The sequence below is a fragment of the Protopterus annectens genome, chromosome 5.part1 (genome assembly GCF_019279795.1).
Source record: "Protopterus annectens isolate FY-2018-M chromosome 5.part1, PAN1.0, whole genome shotgun sequence".
NCBI lineage: Eukaryota > Metazoa > Chordata > Ceratodontiformes > Protopteridae > Protopterus > Protopterus annectens.
Genome location: NC_056736.1, coordinates 537,209,356 through 537,232,199, shown reverse-complemented (window position 1 = coordinate 537,232,199; position 22,844 = coordinate 537,209,356). Strand labels below are relative to the sequence as shown.

At 37.5% G+C, this 22,844-nt stretch overlaps 1 protein-coding gene across 1 annotated transcript in view; it reads left to right on the top strand.

Moving 5' to 3' along the window:
- DRD3 (dopamine receptor D3) overlaps positions 1 to 22,844 on the top strand; it is a 1,635,526-nt gene that overhangs the window by 723,600 nt on the left and 889,082 nt on the right. The window contains exon 4 of the mRNA XM_044073157.1: positions 16,569 to 16,705. Coding sequence (XP_043929092.1) covers positions 16,569 to 16,705 — 137 coding nt within the window. The remainder of the gene's footprint in view (positions 1 to 16,568; positions 16,706 to 22,844) is intronic.

The following is a 22,844-nucleotide window of genomic DNA, read 5'->3' as shown; positions in this document are numbered from 1 at the left end:
TAATCACACTATATATATATATATATATATATATATATATATATATATATATATATATATAAAACTTGTATTTAGCCATCTATAAAACACCATTAATGTACTGTTTATATGTGTCTAAATAAAGAGTCTAAAACATCTAGTTAGAAACACTAATCAGAAACATATTGTTACCCCACCACTGACCCACTAGAAAAAATTCAGTTTGTTATTGTCAAAATATACTATTACTGAAGAATTAGAAAACATACATCATTTGTAGTTATTTAAAAGGGAAAAGTATGTAAAGTACTTATAGTGGAGAAAAGAGAGAAAAGGAACATTAGCAACAAAAAGGAATAGGAAGAAAGAAGGGAGAGAGAAAGAGAGAGAAAGTTATTTAAATACTTAGTACTACATGTAATTAGAAGAAGTAGATATAGAAAGGAAAAGAGAAAGTTAATAATAAAAAGTATTCACATTACCTTACAGCATAGAAACTTTCCAGAATCAAATATATCAGGATTCATAAAACAAAGCATTTAAAATTAGAAGGAATTTATTCATTTGTCCTTCAGTTTCTTAGTTTTGTTTCCTTCACAGACCATCCATTTTTTGTTCCCTGTCTCTTCAAACTCTGGGATGACCATTCCATTTCTTCTATGCTCGACATTATTTTCTTCTTTTGGATAAATTCTACTGCTTCTTGTAGGGAATCAAAGATCTTCACTCCTTCTGGGAAGGTAATTTATATTCTTGCAGGAAAAAGAATTTGAGCTTTAATATTGGCTTTTTTCAAGGACTAAATTAGAGGCTACACACTCCTTTCTTCTGGATATGACTGTAGAGGTGTAGTCATTGTCAAAACGAATAATCTTTTCACCCATCTTGATAGGGGAATTAGTCCAAGCTGATTTCAGCACTATGTCCTTGTCTTGTGAGGAAAGAAATCTTACTATTATAGACCTGGGGTTAGATTAATTCAGAGATGAAGCTGGATTTGCCAGGGACCGATGAGCCCTCTCAATTCCTGAGCCCTCTCAATTCCAAAAGAGAGGCATTCAGGCATGTTTAGTGTTGATGAAAAGCACTTATTGAGGAATTGAATCATGTTAGCACCCTCTTCTTTCTCAGGAAATCCATATATTCTTATGTTATTCCTCCTTGATCTACTTTCAGGGTCTTCCAGTTTCTCAATCAGTTTCTCAATCAGCCTGGTGTTTTGTTTCAGAAGAAATTCATTGTGATGTTCATCTTCTGTCACTCTAGTATCCAGGTCGGTTACTGTTTCCTCTAAGGCAAGAATCTGTTTAGATTGTTTTTTTACTATTCCATTTAGGAGTTCCAATTGTTTACTGCATTCTTGTTTGATAACATCCATTTTGTTTTCAAATTTGTCCATTTTTAGTGACAGTTCATGGATGTTTGTTATTATAAAATGTAATTATTTCTTCACTGCACTCTCCTGGTGTGGGTTCCTCGAGTTGCTCATCTTGAGATCTCCAGTAGAAAACTTCTTGACAGGAATAATTAAAAAATTCTCTTGACTATGTATTAATTTTTAGAAAATAATAAAGAGTCTATGTTAATCTATCATTTAGTATACTTTAAGTTAGTTTTTCTAAAAATGAAAGTATATTTCCTGTCAGGATATTAAAATCTAAGCAGAGCTATGGATTTCTGCTGCAATCAGACTGGCATCTTGGCCATGCCCCTCACAGACATATTTACGAATGCAGTTACAATATAGAAAATAAAAATGACAATAATAAACTTTTTAGACACACTCTGCAGTGTCAACAGTACTCCAAGTTTTGTTTGTTGTTCTTGAGCACACTCCCATGCAACCCAGGGGAGGCCCATGGGAACTGAAATTCGAGTATAGAGAATTGTTTTGACAGTGCAGCTTAATGCAGGCCAATTTCCTGGGTTAAATGACACTATATCTATTACTAGTACATTAAAATTAAGAGCTACCAACTTATGAACATCAACAAATGTGGAACTTCTACTCTGTTATGGGCTTTTTGTTTAAATACCTACCTGTTTTTAATTATTAAGTTCCTTGGAATAATGGGGTATTAACAAAAAATAAAAAAACTAATTTCTATTAGAATTTTATTTTTATAATAAGAAGTGTTTTATTTGTATTTTAAAAAACTGAATTTTGATTTATTTTTTATCCTAGTAAGGCAGTGCAAGTTATTTTTTTTACTACCTTGTGGAATTTTTTGAGAGTCATGTTACGTAGCTTGCAGCACTGGTACATTTCCGTTTGCTTCTCAGTTTCTTGGCACTAGAAGCTTCTTTGTGTTTGTGATTAACATATAGCATTGTCAACCACATTATCTGGCATAGCCACATTGTGTGTCTCGGTTTTCTGAATTGCATAAAACCTGCTTGTGGCCACTTGTTGCAAAAATTCACTTAGCACAATGTGGCAAAGTTTTCTAAATCCATGCCCCAGAACTATGTTCTTCATATAAATGGCACTGAACCCTTGTCATCATTTCTACAGGGCATTGAAGGAACAGGCTAGGAACAGCAAACATTGAAGTGGTACCGGAGACCATAGCTCTTTCTTTTCAGTATACCGTATATGGCATTGACTATCAAGATGGTTATAATCTTATAGGTATAGAACTGCACTATCTGACATGCTTCTATGCCCAATTGTTGAGAAGTAAAAGTTTGAACCATAACTCTCAACCACTTAGCATCAGAAATCTGGACAAAGCATAAAATAATTGGAAGACAAAGCCCCCAAAATAGGGACAGCTTTAAATAATGCTTTTATAAACTTAGAAAGTTGCTTGAACAGTAGGTTTTGTGGTAGCATGCATTTTCTGAAGTCTGAAACTCAAATATATGTCTTTATTTAGTGACGTCAATCTTCAATGACCCCCCCCCCCAAAAAAAAAAAAAATCACAATTTTATGTGAAAAAGACCAAAGATACAAGTCAAACATCTAGACATTCTGAGAAAATCTGGACAGTTGAAAGGCACAGTTTGACGTACCTCTATGGTAACATGCCTAATTGTGTTGCAAGCTTTTTTGGATATAAAACAAAGTTACAACCGTATGGCATGTAGAGATGGCTCTCTTTTTTCTGTTTGTTAACACAGAGACTATGATTTTATTGGGTCTATATTAGAACATCGAAGTGTCAGGTCTTTGAATGTTCTAATATCGACACCTAGTAACCGAAAGTTGAAAATAGCAAATGTTTAGATAACCAAATTCTTTCCTAGGGAAAGAATTTGGTTGTCCGTTATTGTCACTTCGCTATTTTCAGCTCTGAGGTGGAAAGTTACGGTGGGGTTCAGGTAAGTGTGTGATTGTGTGGATGTGAGGGTTAGGGTGGGATAGGTGAGTTAGGGTTAGGGTGCTGGTCAGGTAAGTGTGCGAATGTTTGGACGTGACGGTTAAGGTGGGATAGGTGAGTTAGGGTTAGGGCGCGGGTGAGGTGTGTATGCAATAGTGACGGACCTTAGGGTTAGGGTTTGGGTTAAAGTCAGTGGGTAGATAGTGGTGTATGTACAGTTTAGTGCAAGTTTAGATGTAAGATTGTAGGTGTAAGTGTGTGAATTGCTGTGTGTTTGGTGTGCTTGTGTTGTGTGTATGTGTTTTGGAACAGCAAATTTTTTCCCTAGGAAAAAATTTGATATTCTAAATTTTCGGTCTTGCCGGTTTTCGGTTACTAGGTGTCAATATTAGAACATTTGCAGACCTGAAACTTTGATGTTCTAATATAGACCCATTTTATCTACTACAGTCCACAAGTTAACCACACAAGGAAGGATAAATACAATGTACAGAGAAAGATACTATCAACCAATATGTCATTTTTTTGGTTGATGGAGGGGGGAACGAAATCAGACTACATGGAGAAAATCTATTTACAAACAGGTAGAATATGGAGATTTCAGCCAGCCCAGTGGCATAGAGGGATGAAACTTTAAGCTTGGGCATCAGATGCAGCTGGCAGAAATGATAAGGGTAACTAATTTTGGGGAGGGTTTGAACGTGGGAGGATGAATCATCCATCAAGCCCTGGTGAGAGCAGGGCTCGCAATAATCACTGGACCAGGACTGCAGGATGACCTAGGAAGCATGCTTGTCCTAGGGCCCAGTAAGGGCTTGCCCTCATAAGGTCACACTTCATTGTCCACCCAGCCTACAAATGTAACCTCAGTATTCAGGGAAATAGGGCCTAAGAAAACCATGGTGTGAGCAGGGGATAAAGCTGCAGGCACCTGCTCCACTGCACTTTCAGGATTCTGCATTCCATTTCAACTTCTCCCCCTCTATGTGGTCTCCTCTTAGGAGGGTTAGTACCAGATCACTGCTGTTTTTCAGCATTCTTCCCTCCCTGCTGGCAGGCCCAAAACCAAGGTTAATACTTAGGTTAGGAGTAGGAGCATCGAAAGTATGTCTGGCAGCTGATAGTCCATGAGTAGCACCATTGCTTCAAAATAAAAAAAAAAATGAATCCAAACAGCAACCAGAGGTGAGAAATGAAGCTCAAAATCCTAAATGCTAAGCTTGGATGCATAGATGTTAATAATTTCCTAACTATTGTTGTGTTTAATTACACTGTATCTGGAGCGTTTTTCACTGGGCATCCGCTGAAAATTGGTCTCGTTCCAAGTCAGACTTACCCAGTAAACTAATGTTAAATAAAAATAAAAAAATAAAACACTGCATGTCCGAGCAAGAAATACCTTATTGGCTACTTCTTTGTAGGATCCTTTAATTGATACTTGCTTCCCTCATTTACTAGCTTCCCTGTTGAAACATGATCTTCCAAAGGATTGGGAAGAAATTAGTTATCAAATATATAGTGACATGATGGAGTACTTATCTCTAGGGCTGCCATCTTTTCAGATGTCCAAGGAAGGAAAGAATAGGTTAGGACAAAACAATGGCATCACTGATGGGCATGTCTAAATGACATCATAGTAGGATGTAGCCAAAAATGATGCAATTGGTCTGTAACTATTGAATGATATATTACATAGCCAAGTTTTGCACATTCAACACTCTCCTTGTAGATACAGTTTAAGAGAATACCTTTTGAAATATCATCAGAACCACAAGTGTTTAATAGAGAAGGAGCTGAAATGATTAAAGGACTTCCTCACAAGAAAGGGACAACAATTGCATTATTGTTTGCTCCCACATAGTTGAATTTGGTTGTCTGACTTATGCCCTATTCAACTCACTCAAATTATCTACAACTGTGTTATTCTAGTCAGTGCTGCCCAGATTATAAATGCAAACATTATGTATATGTATGCACCTGTATTCTCACTACCACCATTAACTGTATTGTTTCTCCATGTGTCCTAGGTTGTGATTGAAAATGGTTCACAGACCAGCTCACTCTCCTGGTTATCAAATGTTAAATAAATGAATACAATTAAAGACAGAACAATATCTGACAATTGCATTGAATAATAAGAATAATCGTTTCTTACAATATAAAGCTGAAAGCAACAATTAATATATATCTTAGGTCTGTTAAAAACAATGAGGTCTATTTGAGAAGAAGCATCCCTTTCTGGCACACTTTAGGCACACTGTACAATATAGAAAGAGGACATAGGATGGTAAACTGAGAACTGTAAAAATGTATATTTATGCTGTATTCCCACATTTGAACAAGAGTGTGGTTCTAGACAACACACCTCTGCCTCAAGGAAAAACAAGCATCTGGTATGTGTTTTTTCCATCATTCTTCATGTGCTGCAGCAGATTTCATTCCAATTTCCTCAATGTGTAAAATAAGTTTGGATAAAGGGGTTAGAGGTCAGTTGGAGGCTGACAGCAAACTTCTGAAGATATGTACAGAGAGGTTAGGCAAGTGTACATAAAGTGAAAGAGACAAAATGACCATGTAAGTTGATGGAAGAGGCAGATACTGTCATTCTGTTTAGCTGGATGCTTTGATTAACTTCTGAGGACTGTCTAAGACATACATTTCAACTTGCAGGTATTGAAAATAGGAACAAAAGCCCTTGAGAAGTAAGAAAATCTAGTTGAAAATCTGAACATGTAATCTGCATAAAATTTGATGGAAATATATGCACATTATCAAAGAGACAGTGTAAAATCTGTAGACTTTAATGAACTGTATTGAAAAATTCTACCACACGAGGTCATTTATTTTTGCTTAAGAAAAAAAAGGAGATGTCAGATATGTGTCCTCTTTATTTAAATTATTCCTGCCAAATGGAAAGGCCACAGAAATACCTCACAAAGAGAATCCATGGCCTCCAACACCTGTCTTATGCAGCCAGGCTCAAATCACTATCACTCTACTCAGTATTGTACAGATTGATCAGAGTTGATCTGTGTCTCGTCTACAAGGCAATATCAGACCCTGCTCTACTAGGGATGCTCCATATCTGTAAGTCTAACTCCTTACAGATTACCCGCTCAAAAGGTCTAATATGCGACATCAACAAAACCTGCTGGAGGGACATGTTTATCTTCCAGAGGCTGCCCCATCTCTGGAATAGACTGCCCATACATGTCAAACAGAGTGCCTTCAAGCACAATTTTGATGAATGAATGGGAAACCACAAATTTGTCCCAGGGGTTCCACCTGTGTCCCTCACTGATGGGGGCAACAGGTGCTGACTAAGGTTTCTTTTTGGGGGAAAAAGTCCTGGCTAAGCTTGTAAGGCCCCCAGGGCCATTAGCCTAGTAATCTCCTATGATCCTATGATGTTGGTCATGTAGAGTGATTTTCTATGTACTAGTCAGCATCAAAGATCAAATGTTATGCAGGGGATTCAGACAAATGTGCCAAGGAGTAAATTAAACCTGAAAAATAGGAGCATACCTTCAAAAATGGGGACATCCTGTGTGAGAGCAAATCAGACCTGGAAATAAGAATGTTCCTCCAAAATAGGTGACAGTTGAGAGATCTGGTCTAAAAACAAGGACATTATGCAACTAATGTGAAAGGCAATTCTTTAACCAAAAACCTGTGTTTCTTACACAAATTAGAATGGGTTACAACACATATAAGTGCCTCAGTAATCCTTTTGTGTGTGACTGACATGAACAGAGGGAACCATGGGAAAGGTCACAGCAGCAATGGAACTTGCATTATAAAAATAATTTGTCAATATTTCTACCTAATTAATTTGTGAGACTTGTTTAAGCTATTTTTCCTTAAATGGTTATCAACTGCTAAATTGCCTGAGCATATAAACTGTCTTATGTTATTGCAGCATGCTTCACAAGTGTCTGGCCATAACAGCTTGCAATGGTAATAACTTGTTTTCTGTTACTCACCCAAAAGGGATATTCTACAGTTTCTAGGCTGGAAATTGTGGGTGAAGTCTTATTGACATGTTGCTTGTCTAATTAACTTTTCGATATTTAACTTTTCCTCACTTCTGCCTGGTAGATCAGTGGCCATGGATATGCACTTTCCAACTCTCTCTCTGGCCGGTCTGGTTGAGACGGGTATTCTGAGACATTGTAGCAATTTCTTCATGTACACTGACAACAAACATATTCTTAATAAAACAGATAGTGTATGTGAGAAGTGTATATTCACTTTAATGCTGGAGGGAAAATCAGAACTAATCCTACAGAGGTTATCAATGACACTTGCACCACACCTACTGTACAGAGTAAAGACCCTCCAGATAAAACTATTTATGATGAGGCACTTACAGGTAACCTTCCTAAAACACTAAGACCTCCTGCACAGTACAATCAAACATAAGGTCCTCAGTCATCACAGAAACACTCCATTAAAACCATCACTCAGAGCTACACATAGTAACACTGTATCCAGTGCCGCCACTGCTAAGCCCTTAAGGCAAACCAGCGCACAACACAATTTCCTGGTCATTGGTGAGTCTATAGTGAGGTACACAGATGTTCCTTTAACCAGACTGAGTGAGGACAGAGTCATAGTTAGCTGCATTTCTGGGGCTAGAATCCTTCAACTCACACAGGTGCTCAAGTCATTGAATCTCAAGTACCAGAATGACTCTATCATCTGTCCATGTGGGTGTCAATGACACACCCTTGACTATATGGAGTGAGATGTGATTGACCTCACTGATTAAGTGTCTCAGGCAGGTATGAGCCTAGCATTGATCAGCATACTACCTTCTCCAAGGATGATGCCATGTAACCAACAGAAAATGATTGAGTTTAACAATTGGCTTACAATATTTGACAGCCTGGGTGGACATGGTTGCCAGACCACGTTGCCTTGCCAGGGGTGGTCTGCATTTATCCACTCTGTCTTTTGGACATTGGCAAAGACTTTGTCTACCCCATAGTGCTCGTTTTAGGCAATGCCAAACTGATAAACCTATCGACTTAGCTGAACCAATGAAGGAATATCTGAAGGTGGTACTGCTCAGTGCTAGAAGTCTTAACAAGAAACTCCACTCTCTGCAAGTCTTTTTCAGCCTGGATGGTGTAGACATTTGTGTAGTAACAGAGACATAGTTTAAAGTTGCTGAGAGTACCCCAGCAATGCAAGGTTATAATGCCTTTTACACCTTTAAACCAGCTACTCCACAGGAAGAAACTAAAGTTGGAGGAGTGTCAGTTATATCAAGACTAATGTCAAATCCAGACTAATTAAAGTGTATGACCCAGTGGAACTCATACATGCACAACTTGTCATAAACTGGGTGCAGTACCATACCCCAGCAACATATAGGTCCCATACCATGTCCCAGGAAACTGATTCTACCTATCTCAATGTTCTAGAGTCCTTCACTATTCAACCCAATACGATATTCATGGGGGATCTCAACTAGCCTTATATACATTGGGAATACTACACCACTTCTAATGCACAAGTCCAGTGACTCCTACACTTTGTTAATACCAACATTCTGGAACAGTGGGTACAAACATCCTTGGCCTTGTACAAACATGGGGGACCAATGTTCCTCACCCAGTGTAATATCTTTGCTCGTCAGATCTCAACATAAGGCAGTATTACTTAAAATAAAAATTTAAATCAGTCAATCCAGCAAAACCAAAAACCTTTATGAACTATTCCAAGGCTAAACTGTCTCTACTAAGCAACACCTTGACTAAATTCCAAACACCTCCAAACACAGGACAAATCCACTTTAAAAATGCCTCTTATGAAAACATGGCAAACAGAAGTGACACATTACACTAAACTATTATGATAACCTTAGATTTGATCTGCAAATTTAACATACCATTACAAAAAATAAATAAAAAAATAGGAATTCTATACAGAACGAACAACTTCCTCACCAACATACATCACCCTTGTATGGTATGCATAAAAAAACAGAACAATGTTACAATAAAGTTGCAAAGTTTGATGCATGTAAACCTCATGGAAACCACAATGTATTGCAACAACTAAACTGGCTTAAATTACCTCAGTACCTCAGCTCATCTTAGTAACTTGTAACACACAATATAATCAATTAACTTCTAAAATTCCCCAGGATAAGTACTATCCTAACAGACTTCTGTGCTCAAAGGACAAAAACTCTTCCATATTAATGAACCTGAAGAATGTGCAGGAAATGCCCTGTACTTTAACTGTGTGGTCAGATCCTAGACCTCAGTCCAACTAACTCAATAACTTACCACCATAGTTTTAATAATAGATTAAAACAAGTAATCATAGAATGTTGTCTTGGTTCTTGCTCTCCACCTGGTTGATCACTGTTTAACATACTTCCTTGGGTAACCCAATCAGTAGAAGTCCTATTCCTTTAACTTATATTAAGAAAGAGTGTCATATTCACCTTTTGTACATACTATATACATTTTGTATGCTCAGATACTACCTGATACTTTCTCTGTATGGGGTCTATAAACTTTTAATATACCTCCCCATATTGGGGAGGTGTGGGTGGCCTAACCACCCACTTAGTTTGGGTATATATTGTCTTCTGGAAAGAGTTAGTCATTGGTGCTGTAAGTATGCATGTCTATGGTTTAAAATGTATTGTTTTAAAGCTTTCAATTAAATATAATATAAAACCAAACTAGGTGGAGGGGCTATGCCCCTCGCAACCCTCGATGTGGGGGGCTGTGCCCCCCCCCCTAACTATATATACTAACTCCAGGATAGCACTACAGTGGGGAAAAGTGCATATACCTTTTACTTGCCTTACAGTACTCCACACAGTGCCAGTACTTCACTTCAGTGAAATGAGATTCGGTGAAATTAGTTTTTAGCAATTTGAGCTTTCAGCGATTTGGTCAGGATGAATTCAAATTCAGTGAAATGAGCTTTCAATGAAACAAAGTAGAGCAACATGTGTGTGTGTGTGTGTGTGTGTGTGTGTGTGTGTGTGTGTGTGTTTGTGTATGTGTGTGTGTGTTTGAGTGTTTGTGTGTATATGTATATATATATATATATATATATATATATATATATATATATATGTTCATAGGTTCATAGGTGAGTACTAGGCTAATGGCCCTGGAGCCTTTATAAGCCTAGCCCATAGGATTACCCTGGCATCCCTTCAGGGTGTCTAGGCTAAGTCCCACTATTTAAACCTTTATCTCTCACTATACACTCATCTTCTGCTTCTCTTATCTACCTTACTAACCATTTTTGTCCTTATTCTATCTAGATTATCTACCCTCAGCTATATGAAGCTTTATTCTCCTAAATATGCTATTGTAATAATGTATCTGTCAAAAAATTAATTAAGTATTCTAGTTTTTCTAAAGTAAATTATTTAAATCTTACTATTGTAATAACACGAGTTTTCTCTTCAGGCTTCCACTAAAAATTAGTATCATTGCACAGTGTGACTTTCCCAGTAAACAAATTAAAATAAATAAATAAAAAGATAGATAAATAAATACAAAAGTAAGTAAATAAATAAATACATGCATACGTAAATAAATAATAGTACTATTTAGTACTCCCAAAATATCATAAGACATCCACTAGTTTAACAGCTACTTCCTCAATCAAGTCGTTTGTAATTTGGCAAGACCCAATCCAAACCTTAACTTTCAGCTACACATCAAGAAATACCTAAACAAAGTTAACACGTTCCTGTTTTGGACCAATAGAATTTCACCCACCCTCAGCAGGCTAATAAGAACGAACACTGGGAATGGAATTCTTCTATCCCACTTGTAGTAGGATCTCTATCATCATGACAACCTCAAAAAAAAAAAACTCAAATGCTCTGCAATTCGCAGCCAAAAAATGTGTCACTTCATTCCTAACTCTCTTCTTACAAAGTACAGCTGCCTCCAAAGCCAGCTAGTTGCGCATAAAACAGAGAGCTAACTTCCTCATAGTTAAGCACTAGGCTAACTGTTCTTGTGGGCCATTTTAAGCCTTGTCAATTTCTTTTTCACAGGTGAGAATCAAACCCTGTACATTGTGTCTGTGAGATAAACACCTTAACCATTATGTTAACTTCCAACCCCTCCTTGGAGTCAAGCTCTTTAAAGTTTTACATGTCAAAACACATTCTTCCTTGACATATAAATTAATTGAAAAAAATCTTACTATAACTTTAGGAATCATTGTCAGACAATTCCTCCCTAGTAAACCCCACAACTAATTTACATCAATCCAGATATGATTTCTCCACTCATGGCCCCTCATCGTGGTAGTCTTTTCCCAACAAACTCTTCTCTTAATTTAACTTCTACCATCGTATAAGAATATACCCCATAAATAAAGTAAGATATACCTGGCTTCAAATGGGTCATTTTACCTAACATATTCTCTGCTCTTGTCTGTCTAGCCAAAGAAAATATAAACACAGAATTTTTGTTTACCACCTAGATTACCACCCACAACACATTGCCATAACTGTGAAAATATAAGAATCATTGCATACATGCTTTTGTCATTAAAATAATAATTTTTTTCTTGCTATGATTGGTCTTTGTAACAATGACTGTTCTTTGTAGTAACATAGCTCATTTTGATCAGTTCATGATCCTATGTCTATATATATATATATATATATATATATATATATATATATATATGGTTGCAGCAAAGTCTGTTGAGTATGCTTTTAGTTGACAATAGTTTACTGCTGTGTTTTTTGTCAAGAGCACTCATTATTGTGTGCCAGATGTGTTAAAAGTAGGAATATCGACTGTTCCTGTTGAGTGTAAACTGTGCTTGCATGTAGGTAAGTTGGAGCTTGTATTAATGACGAAGCTATTGAATATACCAGGGTAGGCTTGTGTGTTCAAATGATTGTAGGTTAAGGCTAGAGGAAGGGATAAATTTAGTCTTGTGTGTGTGTGTGTGTGTGTGTGTGTGTGTGTGTGTGTGTGTGTGTGTGTGGGTGTGTGTGTGTGTATGTGTCTTTGTGTCTCTGGGTTCAGGTTTCTTAAGGGATGTGAGTGTGTGAGCATTTCTATGTTAGGTTTACAGTAAAGACCAGGTTATGTGATAAATGTAGTGTTTTGTACGTGTGTTGCTATACACAAAGTGAGTATGTGTGTGTGTGTGTGTGTGTGTGTGTGTGTGTGTGTGTGTGTGTGTGTGTGTGTGTGTGTGTGTGTCTAAGTATCTTGCATTGTGGTACTAATAGGGAAAGATAGGTTTAGGGTTAGGGGTCACTGAGGGATAGGGTTAAGGTTATTACACGGGAGTATGGTGGTACAGAGGTTGAAAATCAGGGGACTGATCCTGCTCATGCCTTTTGCATGATATGGCATGTAGACCCTGGCTTGCATTAATTACACTTTTTGTCATGGTAATGACAGGGATCATTGGGCTACCCAGCTACCCGTTGTGCCTATGCATGGGCATAGATGTCACATATGGTATGTGCATCTGTGAAGCCTAGCCACAATAATATTATTTGTCTCCATGCTACTTTGTTGGCAGTTAACCCAATTTGCTGCAAAATGTACAATACCTCCAATTTATTTTTAGAATCCATTCTCCTATAATTGTTAATGGGTGAATCATTTATGAAGAAAGAAAGCTTCTTAAAAATGTACACAACATACATCATGTTTAAACAATGCATTAGCTGGCACCTCCCCTAAGTGTCATGTTTAATCATAGCCTCACCTCAGGCTTCCTACCCACTGAGTGGCACACAGCTACAGTTATCCCACTCCACAAGGGGGGATCCACCTTGGATCCCTGGAACTACCATCCCATCAGTCTGATGAGCCTGATCTGCAAGAGCATGGAACGCATTATCATGGAACTTATAAACAAAGACATTGGCAACCTTCAAACACTGGACCCCACCCAGTTTCGGTTTGTGAAGGACCGATCTTGTCTCCTGAACCTGACTGACTTCTTCAAATCAGTCTTCAGAGCTGTGGATGAGGTAAGGCAGTCCACACAGCCTATTTGGACCTTGCCAAGACCTTCGACACCATCCCCCACTCTGGAATCATAGATAAACTTACTAAGCTGAGCATAAATCCCTACATCACTCGATGGGTTGCCAACTGGCTTACTGACAGAACCCAGACTGTAAAAGTAGCCGACTCCAAATCCAGCTCCAGACAAGTGACAAGTGGAGTACCTCAGGGTTCAGTCCTGGGACCGCTCTTGTTTAGCATCTACTTCTCTGAAGTACAGGCCAACACTAAGGGACTCTGGATAACAAAGTTTGCAGATGACTGCAAAGTGGGAGCCATTAGTGAATCCCCAATGATGTGGATATTCTACAAAAGGGCCTTACAGAAACAGATGCTTGGTGCCAGAGCCATGGGCTCAAGCTTAATGCCAAGAAATGTATAGTTATCCCCTTTGTGAAAAACCATGTACCCATGAATTACCACATAGGTGGCAGTACACTAAACACTGAAAGTGTGATGAGAGACTTAAGGACACAGGTGGACAGTGGTCTCACCTTCGATAACCACATCACCGCAACAGTCAGGAAATCCTTCTATGTGGCACACCTCATCACTAAAGGCTTTTCATCCAGGAAAAAGTAGGTCATTGTCCCACTTTACTCATCCCTCATTAGACCCATTATAGAATATAATGCCCCGTTTGGTATGTACCTCACAAGACATCTGCAACAGCTGGAAAGGCCACAGAAATACCTCACTAAAAGAATCACAGGCCTAAAGCAGATGCCATATGCTGACCGTCTAAAAAACTCCAGCTATACTCTGTGGCATATCGTCTACTCAGAGGCGATCTCTGCTTAACATACAAGGCCATGTCAAACCCTGAGCTGTTGGACATGCTCCACTTAAAGAAATCCCAGTCCCTCAGAGCCACATGCTCCAGGGATCTAAACCTTGTCATCACAATGAATAAAACATGCTGGAGGGATAGGTTCCTGGCCCAGAGACTCCCCATGCTCTGGAATAGACTGCCCATACCTGTCAAGCAGAGCACCTCCTTGGCCCTCTTCAAAAGGAACCTTGATGATTTGATGGGAGATAGGAAATTCACCCCGGGGATCATGTCAGTCACCCTGCTAGACAGGGGTCCAAGGAAGTAAATATTGTGGGAAGAAATATCCAAGGAATTGTTATGGCAAGGCTTGTATAGGCCCTAGGGCTGATAACCTAGTACCAACCTATGAACCTATGAACTTATGAACTTATTAGCATTGCTTGCTGTCTTCTGGTGAAACAATTTTCTCTTTGTTTTTCTGATATAAAAGGCATCTGAAGAACAGAAGGTTGCACAATATCCTACATTTTGCTCTTGTGCCTATATTTTTATTGAGTCCATTACCTGAGTAATTTAATTTAGAAATAAGTTGATGCCAGTAAATGTAAATCTGCACCATTTACAAGTTATTTCATGCAAATATACCTACAATAAAGCTCCCGGTCTTAACACGTTTATTAACATAAAATGCATTTTAAAATCAAAACCTGAGAGTAAATGCAAATATAAATATACCATTGTATTTTTTTCTTATGCTATGAGCTGTGATTGGTCATAATTCATCATGTGATTTTTATGTGAAAGCTAATTTAGTTGGGGTTTTAATTGAACACTGTTAAAAAGAAGCCTTCCTCAAAATATAAAAGTATAAAACTGAGTTAGAATAAATGTAGTATTTTGACTGTGAGCTGTATTAATCTCTGATAATTTGTTTCTTTTCTTTAGCTTCTTTGTGTAGTTTTGTGTACTACAACTAATTTAAACTGTACTTTTAGAGTTTTTTTCACTGCAGATTTATAACTTTTTTGAGTCGTCAGCATAGCTAAAGACTGGCTTATGTTTAGCTTGCATCCAGAAAAAAACATAAAGATCATGACCTATGAAGTCTGCTCATAAAAACTTAAAGCTCACAGCAGAAAAAAGGAGTGCCTTAGTTATGTCCATGATGATCTATGTGCATCCACAAAGATCCATAAAGATCATGACCTTATGAGTTTGGCTCATAAACACTTAGAACTAACAGCAGAGAAAAAGACTGCCTTAGTGAGGACTGTGACTTATGTACATCCACTCTGGATTTAGCTGAGTTGTTTTTTAGAATAAATATACGATATTACATTATTTAGTAGATGGATTTAGAAATAATGCTTACTTGAAAGAATAAGAAGACATAACCTGAGAGAATCATTCTGAAAGCCCTGCCTTTGTGTGAAAAACGTTAGTGGAATGCAGTAAGGAGCGGTCATTAGGCTATTGCTGAGATGGGAGAGAGTTGCATTGTTTTGTGAAGATTTATTTGAGAACCCGGCAACAAGAAGTTGTCAGTCCATCAGTGCTAGTTGTTTATTCAGTTCTTTGAGTCCATTACAAATAGTTACTTAACTTTTCAACTAAATAAAGCACAGGGTTCGGCCTGGAATTCTGGTATTTCATATCACAGAACAGGCAGATTCAAATGCAGTAGGGCAAATCTCAATGAGATCTAAAAACTATAAATGCAAGTTTAAGGACTTTGAAAATGCAGTGTTTTGTGTGATGATATGGTATGACTGGAGACCCACAACACTTGTTGCCTTTTCATCCAATCCTGCTGGCAGGTCTTGTCTCAGTATCTACCACATTTATTGAGAGCAGACAAGTCAGTAAACAGTTTTATATATATATATATATATATATATATATATATATATATATATATATATATATATAAAGAGATGAAAAAATATATGTGTCTCAGCTTTCCGGGTACAAAAAAAAAGAACAGAATTATGTAAATTTAAGATGTATGCATGATTATTTTGAACGCAGCATGACATGATAGACTTAAAAGAATGTACTAGAAGCAGTTTTTGTAACAGCATAACAAAAGCCTATAACCAGCAAAGCTAACTGAGGTGTGAAACATAAGGACAGTTGAACACAAATAGGACACAGAAATCAATAGATGGTGTAATGGTAAGAGCTAGATTATCTGTTACATACATGGACATGTCAGTCCAGAAATATGTGTCATTGACTGAAAAGAGACAAGTTCAGTTGAAGACAATATTGAAAATGTGTGGTCCAGTAAAAATATACAGGACACTTTTGAGTTAAGCAGGGAAACAGTCATATTTTGCTTGAACCAGAGAATAGAATGCATAATATGTCATTTCATTTCAGGTTCAAATGCTGGAGATTGGACCATATTTTTTCAGACTCTTGAGTTCAGTTGTTCTTTTATATTTCAGATACACTGCTGTGGTGATGCCAGTACAATATAACACAACACATAGTTCCAGAAGACGTGTCAATCTTATGATAATCACTGTCTGGGTGTTGGCGTTTGCTGTGTCTTGCCCTCTTCTCTTTGGCTTCAACACAACAGGTAATACAGACCAATGAATTATCAGGTGAAGGCATGCTACTGCATTTTAACTAGGTTATGTCTTATACTGCCATTGTTCCGGAAGAAGATTATGTTGTCATAGATTTGCCAAGGCTGCTGTGTAGAAGCTAAAGTAACTATGTTGTTAGTGGACATTCTTCAATGATACAATATCAGATGTATTTACAACTCTGCATATTGACGTATCATAGCTACTTATTAATAATGTCCATATTAACACCCTTTTGCCAATCAGAGTGACATCAGCTATACTGTCTTTCAGTAGTGAGTGATTTCTAAACAATTAAAAGTCATATGCCACGGTGGTGCAGCGGTTAGCGTTGTCACCTCACAGCAAGAGGTTCTACCGTTTAATTCTTGGCTGGAGCACCTTCTGTGTGGAGTCTGCATGTCCTCCCTGTGGTTGAGTGACATTAAAAGACATGCAGGTAGGTGTGAGCGTGAATGAGTGTGCCTTCCTTGAAGATTGGGCATCAGGCTGGGAACTCGGCACTGTAAAAATCCACTGCCAATCATTAGCGGACCGGAGTTCCGCTGTGGCGATCCCTAACAGGGAAAAGCCAAAACACATTACTAGTACAATAATTTAAATTATGTGCTGTTTTCCAGTTTGGCTCATTCAGGTATTCTGCAGGTTTAGTTGCAGAGTCCCACCCATTTTCTTCTCATTTATGCACCCAATGTATTAGATTTACATGAAGACAATTTATGCCTAAATATTTGTTATGATGTTGTATTGCAGTGACCTTCATTTATGTTTTTCTTGCAACAATACTTGAGCTTACACATTAGTCTTTTTTAAGAAATTGGACACTGGTTTTGAACATTGTCATGGCTAATCAGATTCAAGCTTGTTATACTCTATACCTTCTGAAGGTTTTCTTGATGTAGACAGTAAAGAATTTGAGTAGGTTTCTGTTTTATTTTCCTTTGCACAGAACCATACACTTCTTTAGTATTTTGTTTTTATGCTGGTTATACCTTTAAAATGATTTTTATTTGGAAACCCCCTTGAATAGGAATAATTTTTAAGACTGCTTTACAACAATATATTTGTGATGAGTATTCAAGACTACAGTTTAATCAGGTTTTATACAATCATGTTATGTTTTTATACCATTGTTAGTTGTAACATCTACATTTGTTTTTATATTTGCTTTTAGCACTTGCTAAAATGTGTGCTTTTATTGCTTGCTTAACCATGTCATGTTAATTTTAATACTTGGATAAATAATTTGTGTGTTTATTCTCTGGTACTGATACAGGACATTGTAGAGATTTTTCATGTTATGTACCATACCTTTTACTTAAAAAAATATATTTTAGAGTTATTAGTGTTGCCAGAAATTGTTTTAGGACTTTTGTTCTCTACCTTCTTCTCTCATGAGTCTTAAGAAATTGATTTTTGTGACCATTCTGCCAGTTACCTGTGTAGGTTTGTTAACATCTCATAAATGTCTGAGTGATTCATCGTTTGTATTTGAGTGCATATGAAGGCTATCAGACTTACAATTAATTCATGAGATTTATACTGCTTGTTCTTTTGCTATTGGCTATTAGGTATGTTTCATTGTGTATATTATTATAAAAGTATCCATTAATTTATCATGTATGTGATATTATAGCAGTAAGATGCTACTCATCATGGAGTCAGCTCAAGTCTCTTTGTATCTAGGGTGAACAGCAAGAACTGTGTAACAATGCTGTAAACAGTTAAGACACTTTCAGTCCTCCTCCAATATACCATCACACTGCCAATATATATAAACAAATACATTTATCTATCACCTATAGGTATATGTTGGGTGGCACAGTGGTGCAGAAGACAGCATTGTTGTAAGAGGTCCCGTGGTTCAATTCTTGGCTAGAGTGCCTTCTGTTGAAGTGGCACCCTCACCCCATGTGCAGAAACTAGGAAAAAGAAGGTGATGGATGGATTGTTCTATCTGTATATGTATCCATTTATAGAGAGAGAGAGAGAGAGAGAGATAGAGAGACAGATAGCAACTGAGAGAGAAAGAGTTCAAAACTGTTTGTTGCTGGCATATATTTTGTTAAACAATGTAATGTGCACATGGGATGGGCCACATTGTATGAACAGAAGTGCTGTCATGCAGTTTGGCAAATCTTCATGCTTGGAATTTGAATCATGAAATATGCAAGTGCAAAGTACCGCATCAGGTGATTTGTCATAATCAAAGTTTAAACAGCATTTTTACCATGAAATAACTGCAAAATTATTAGTTTTCTTTCAGCTGACATTTGCTAGTCAATATTTGTTTATGTTGTTTAACAAGGCTGCCTCCAGTATGGGAGGACTGAGAAGGGGGAAAAAATCATTTTTTTTCTTGAAAATAAAATTTCTTTTATGAGGCAGCACTTTCAATTTATTGATATTAGAACAAGTCTACATTAATTGTGTTCACTGATTAATTTTATAGAAGTTAGGATTTGTACCATGTCATAGTGTCTGTATTAAGAATTACTGCATACATTCTCATGCGAGTGGTTGCTTTCCTTAAATAATTTTATAGACCACCACAGTGTGTTCATTTTCCAACATCAGAAGAATTGAAATTAGATTTTATGGTGTACTTACCCTAATTCCTCAGCATTTATTCCTCTTTCCCTAACCATTTCCATTGTAAAATAGATATGAAGCCATCTCATGCTCTCTCACGCACATGCGCACACACACACACACACACACACACACACACACACACACACACACACACACACACAGACACACCAAATATCCTACCACATATGTGTTACTGGGAGGTCACAATCATTATCTTGCCTTAGAACACAAGAGGACTGAAAACAACCTGACTTAATCTAGGTGGAAACACAGCATCAGAGCAAGAGTGGTGTCAATTTTATTTTTCTTATGAGTGCTGTTGATGTATATGACTTAAAATCCATATAACCTGATGACTTTGAAAATGGGGATTCATTTGCCAGATTCTCTGAGGTGCAGTAATCTTGGCGATAACATAATTATGAGAAGTACAGAGATCTGGGGCAAAACTCCCATATTGGGGCACAGAGGAAACTTTAAAAATCCTTATTTTTAAGTTATCTGGATTCAGTTTTGTGACAAATGCCTATCATGGAAGTGATATTTATATTATTCATTATTTTATTTATTTATTTGTCTTTGTTTACTGGCAAAGTCCAACTAAGTAGAACCCTTTTTCAGCAGAGGCCCGGGGGGAATAGATCCATGAAATTAGTTGCATACATAAAGAGATTAAGACTTTAAAAGTATAAAACATAGTTATACAGATATTGGCAGAATACAATACATAGTTACACCTATGGTGGCAGATATACAATATATAAGTAGAGATTGTAATTTGACATTGACACGGGGCATTAAATAGGTACAATAATCACACGACAGATTTTTAAAATTATTGGCTGGGGTTCTATTAACATTATCAGCATTAGATTTGATAATGACATAGGTAAACAACCTTGGTTATTAATGTTATTAGGAGGCATATAGGTGTTTCGAGTGTGATACCTAGCAGAATTGGTAGTAGGTAATAATAGGTGATAAAAGGTGGGTGTTTATGGGTTGAAAGTGGCTGAAGAGAGAAAAGTCAGGGCAAAAGAAACAAAGTTAGCATTTTCATCAAAGGACAATAAAGAGTTGAGCAAGGGGTGTAAGGGAAGGTCAGTTGGGATAGGTATGAGTAAGGAGGAGAAGCGGTAGTGGTAAAAAGGTTTATCCAGATGCAGAAAGTTATGAGAAAAGAGGGTGGTTGACTGGACTGGGTTAAAGTAGGTAGAAATGTAATAGAACTATAGTATTGTTGTGTGACAAAGGTGATAGGGAGTAGAGGTGGCAAGCATGTAATTGAGACTGAACTGGTAGAGGTGTTATTGTTAAGTTAGGTATATGGTAGGGTTAACCTGGAGTAGTACATTAACAAACCAGTTCTTTCTTAGGTTTTGAAGTCAGCTAGTTCATCAGTGAGTTTGAGATCCTTAGTGATAGTGTTCCAAAGTTGGAGTCACCTGCCTTGTAGTTGAATTTAGTTGTGAGGAACAATGATTTGTTATTAGATATTAGGGATTCTGTTACAAGAGTAGTGTTGAAGTGCATGTTGGAGTGAGGGGCATTTATCTGGTGCATAAATAATTTTATGGGCAGTGATTAGTTGGGTGTATGTCAATGGTTAGAGCAGTTCTAACTAGTCCAGTGCTTTTAAAGCAGCGTACTGAATGGGTTTTATGGAGAGTATTTGCAGAGAATTTGGCTGTTTTACTATAGCATATCTCCAGTTTTGTATTATCAGATTTGTTCAGGTTTGTTAGTATTGGTGACGTACAGAGGTGGCATGGTAGAAGGTATGTACTGGCCATAGCATGTCTGCTAGAGTCAGTAAAGTGTTTTTATGGCTTTGTAGAGGGAGCCCAGTTTAATATGTGTTTGTTGTTGACTTGTAGTATGTGTTAGTCATGTTTAACTTTTCATCTGTTAGAACCCTTAATAATTTAGTTTGAGAGACTGCTTCTGTTTTAGTTTTGTTGGCTCAGTAGACATGGAAGGAAGACTTTAGATCTGAGTATTTTTTGGGGATAGAAAAAGTTATTTTTGTTTTCTTAGCGCTCAGTAGTAACTGATGTCTGGGCAGCCAGGATTCTGTCACTGTGAAAGGGGGCTGGATGATTTCTAGCAGTTTAGGGACAGTGGGGGCAGAGCAGATGAAAGTAATGTCTGCATATTGCAAATATTGGCAATATTTGTTGGAGTACGCAATTTATTTGTGAATATTTTGAATAGTAGTGGTCTTAGATTTGAGCTCTGTGGGTCACCTACAATCACTGGTAGAGGGGGAGAAAGTAGGCATTGCCATTTGATGGCCTGTTGTCTTGAGGATAGATAGCTGTGGAAACTGGACAGGGCTGGGAGAGTAAAACTTTGGGAGGATAACTCTCAGAGGAGTTTTTTTATGGCAGACTACATTGAAGGCTTCACATACGTCTATGAAGAGAGAGAACACTACATTACCTTCAGTTTTATGGCAGTTAATGGTATTTGATGGATTTAATAGAGCACTTTTAGTGCTGTACTTGGGTCAGAAACATGTTGTGTCTTGGATAGAAGGTTATTTGTGAGATGGCTAATGAGTTGACTATGAATGCATCTTTCTAGTATTTTTGATAAGGGAGATAATATAGATATTGTTCAGTAGTTAGCTAGTTCATTTGAGCTACCACCTTTGTGTTACGGAGTAATGGATGACATTTCCATATACTCGTTACATGTTTTTCTGTTAGAGTAATTAATTAGTATAGAGATGAGTAAGGCCAGTGCTTCAGATGCTAGCTTTAGGAATTTAGCTGATAACTTGTCATCTGCTAGGCTAGTTGGTTTTTAATTTATCTAGTATTTTTTTCACTCTAGAGGTTTTGATTAATTTATTGATAAAGCTGTTGGTAGTACCATTGTCAGGTGGTAAGGTGATTTGCTTAACACTAATTAAATGTAGGCTTGATGTACTATCTATAGAGTTAATCTGACCTTCAGTGTGTGCGTTCTAGCAGCCTACCGCAGACCGTTTGCCCTCTCCCCCTCCTGTTATCACTACCCTAGAATATATTTAAACCTAAGACTGGTCCAACTATCCCTGCTGTTTGCTATCTCCTTGTACCATTAGGTGGCAGCATCTACCAATATAAATCCTAGATATTCTTTATAATCCCAACAAGTTTTATTTTTTCACAAACAGCTGGTTATGAGTTAATGTCCTTAGTCTGTACATATCTTCTCCCCCCTGCTAAACCACCCTCTGTAAAGGAAGCCTTCTTTTTCTGGCTGGAAATATTTAGCTCATACCTTCCAACTACAGCTCTTTGCTGATACATTTTTTGCCAAACTCACCACTATTAAGCCCTCCACCCTTCTGGAACTGTTCTTCCTACCAACTTTCCACCCCTTTAGTCCCTCCTACCTTCTACCCCCCCTAGTCCAACCACCTTTCCTCCACCTATCCTCTCCCCAATAGCTAGTTTCCTCCTGGAGTTTACTTATATCTACCACAGACTGTGGTGCCATTTTTAAATCCTGTCCTGAGCATCCACAGCTCCTCTGTACTGGTCG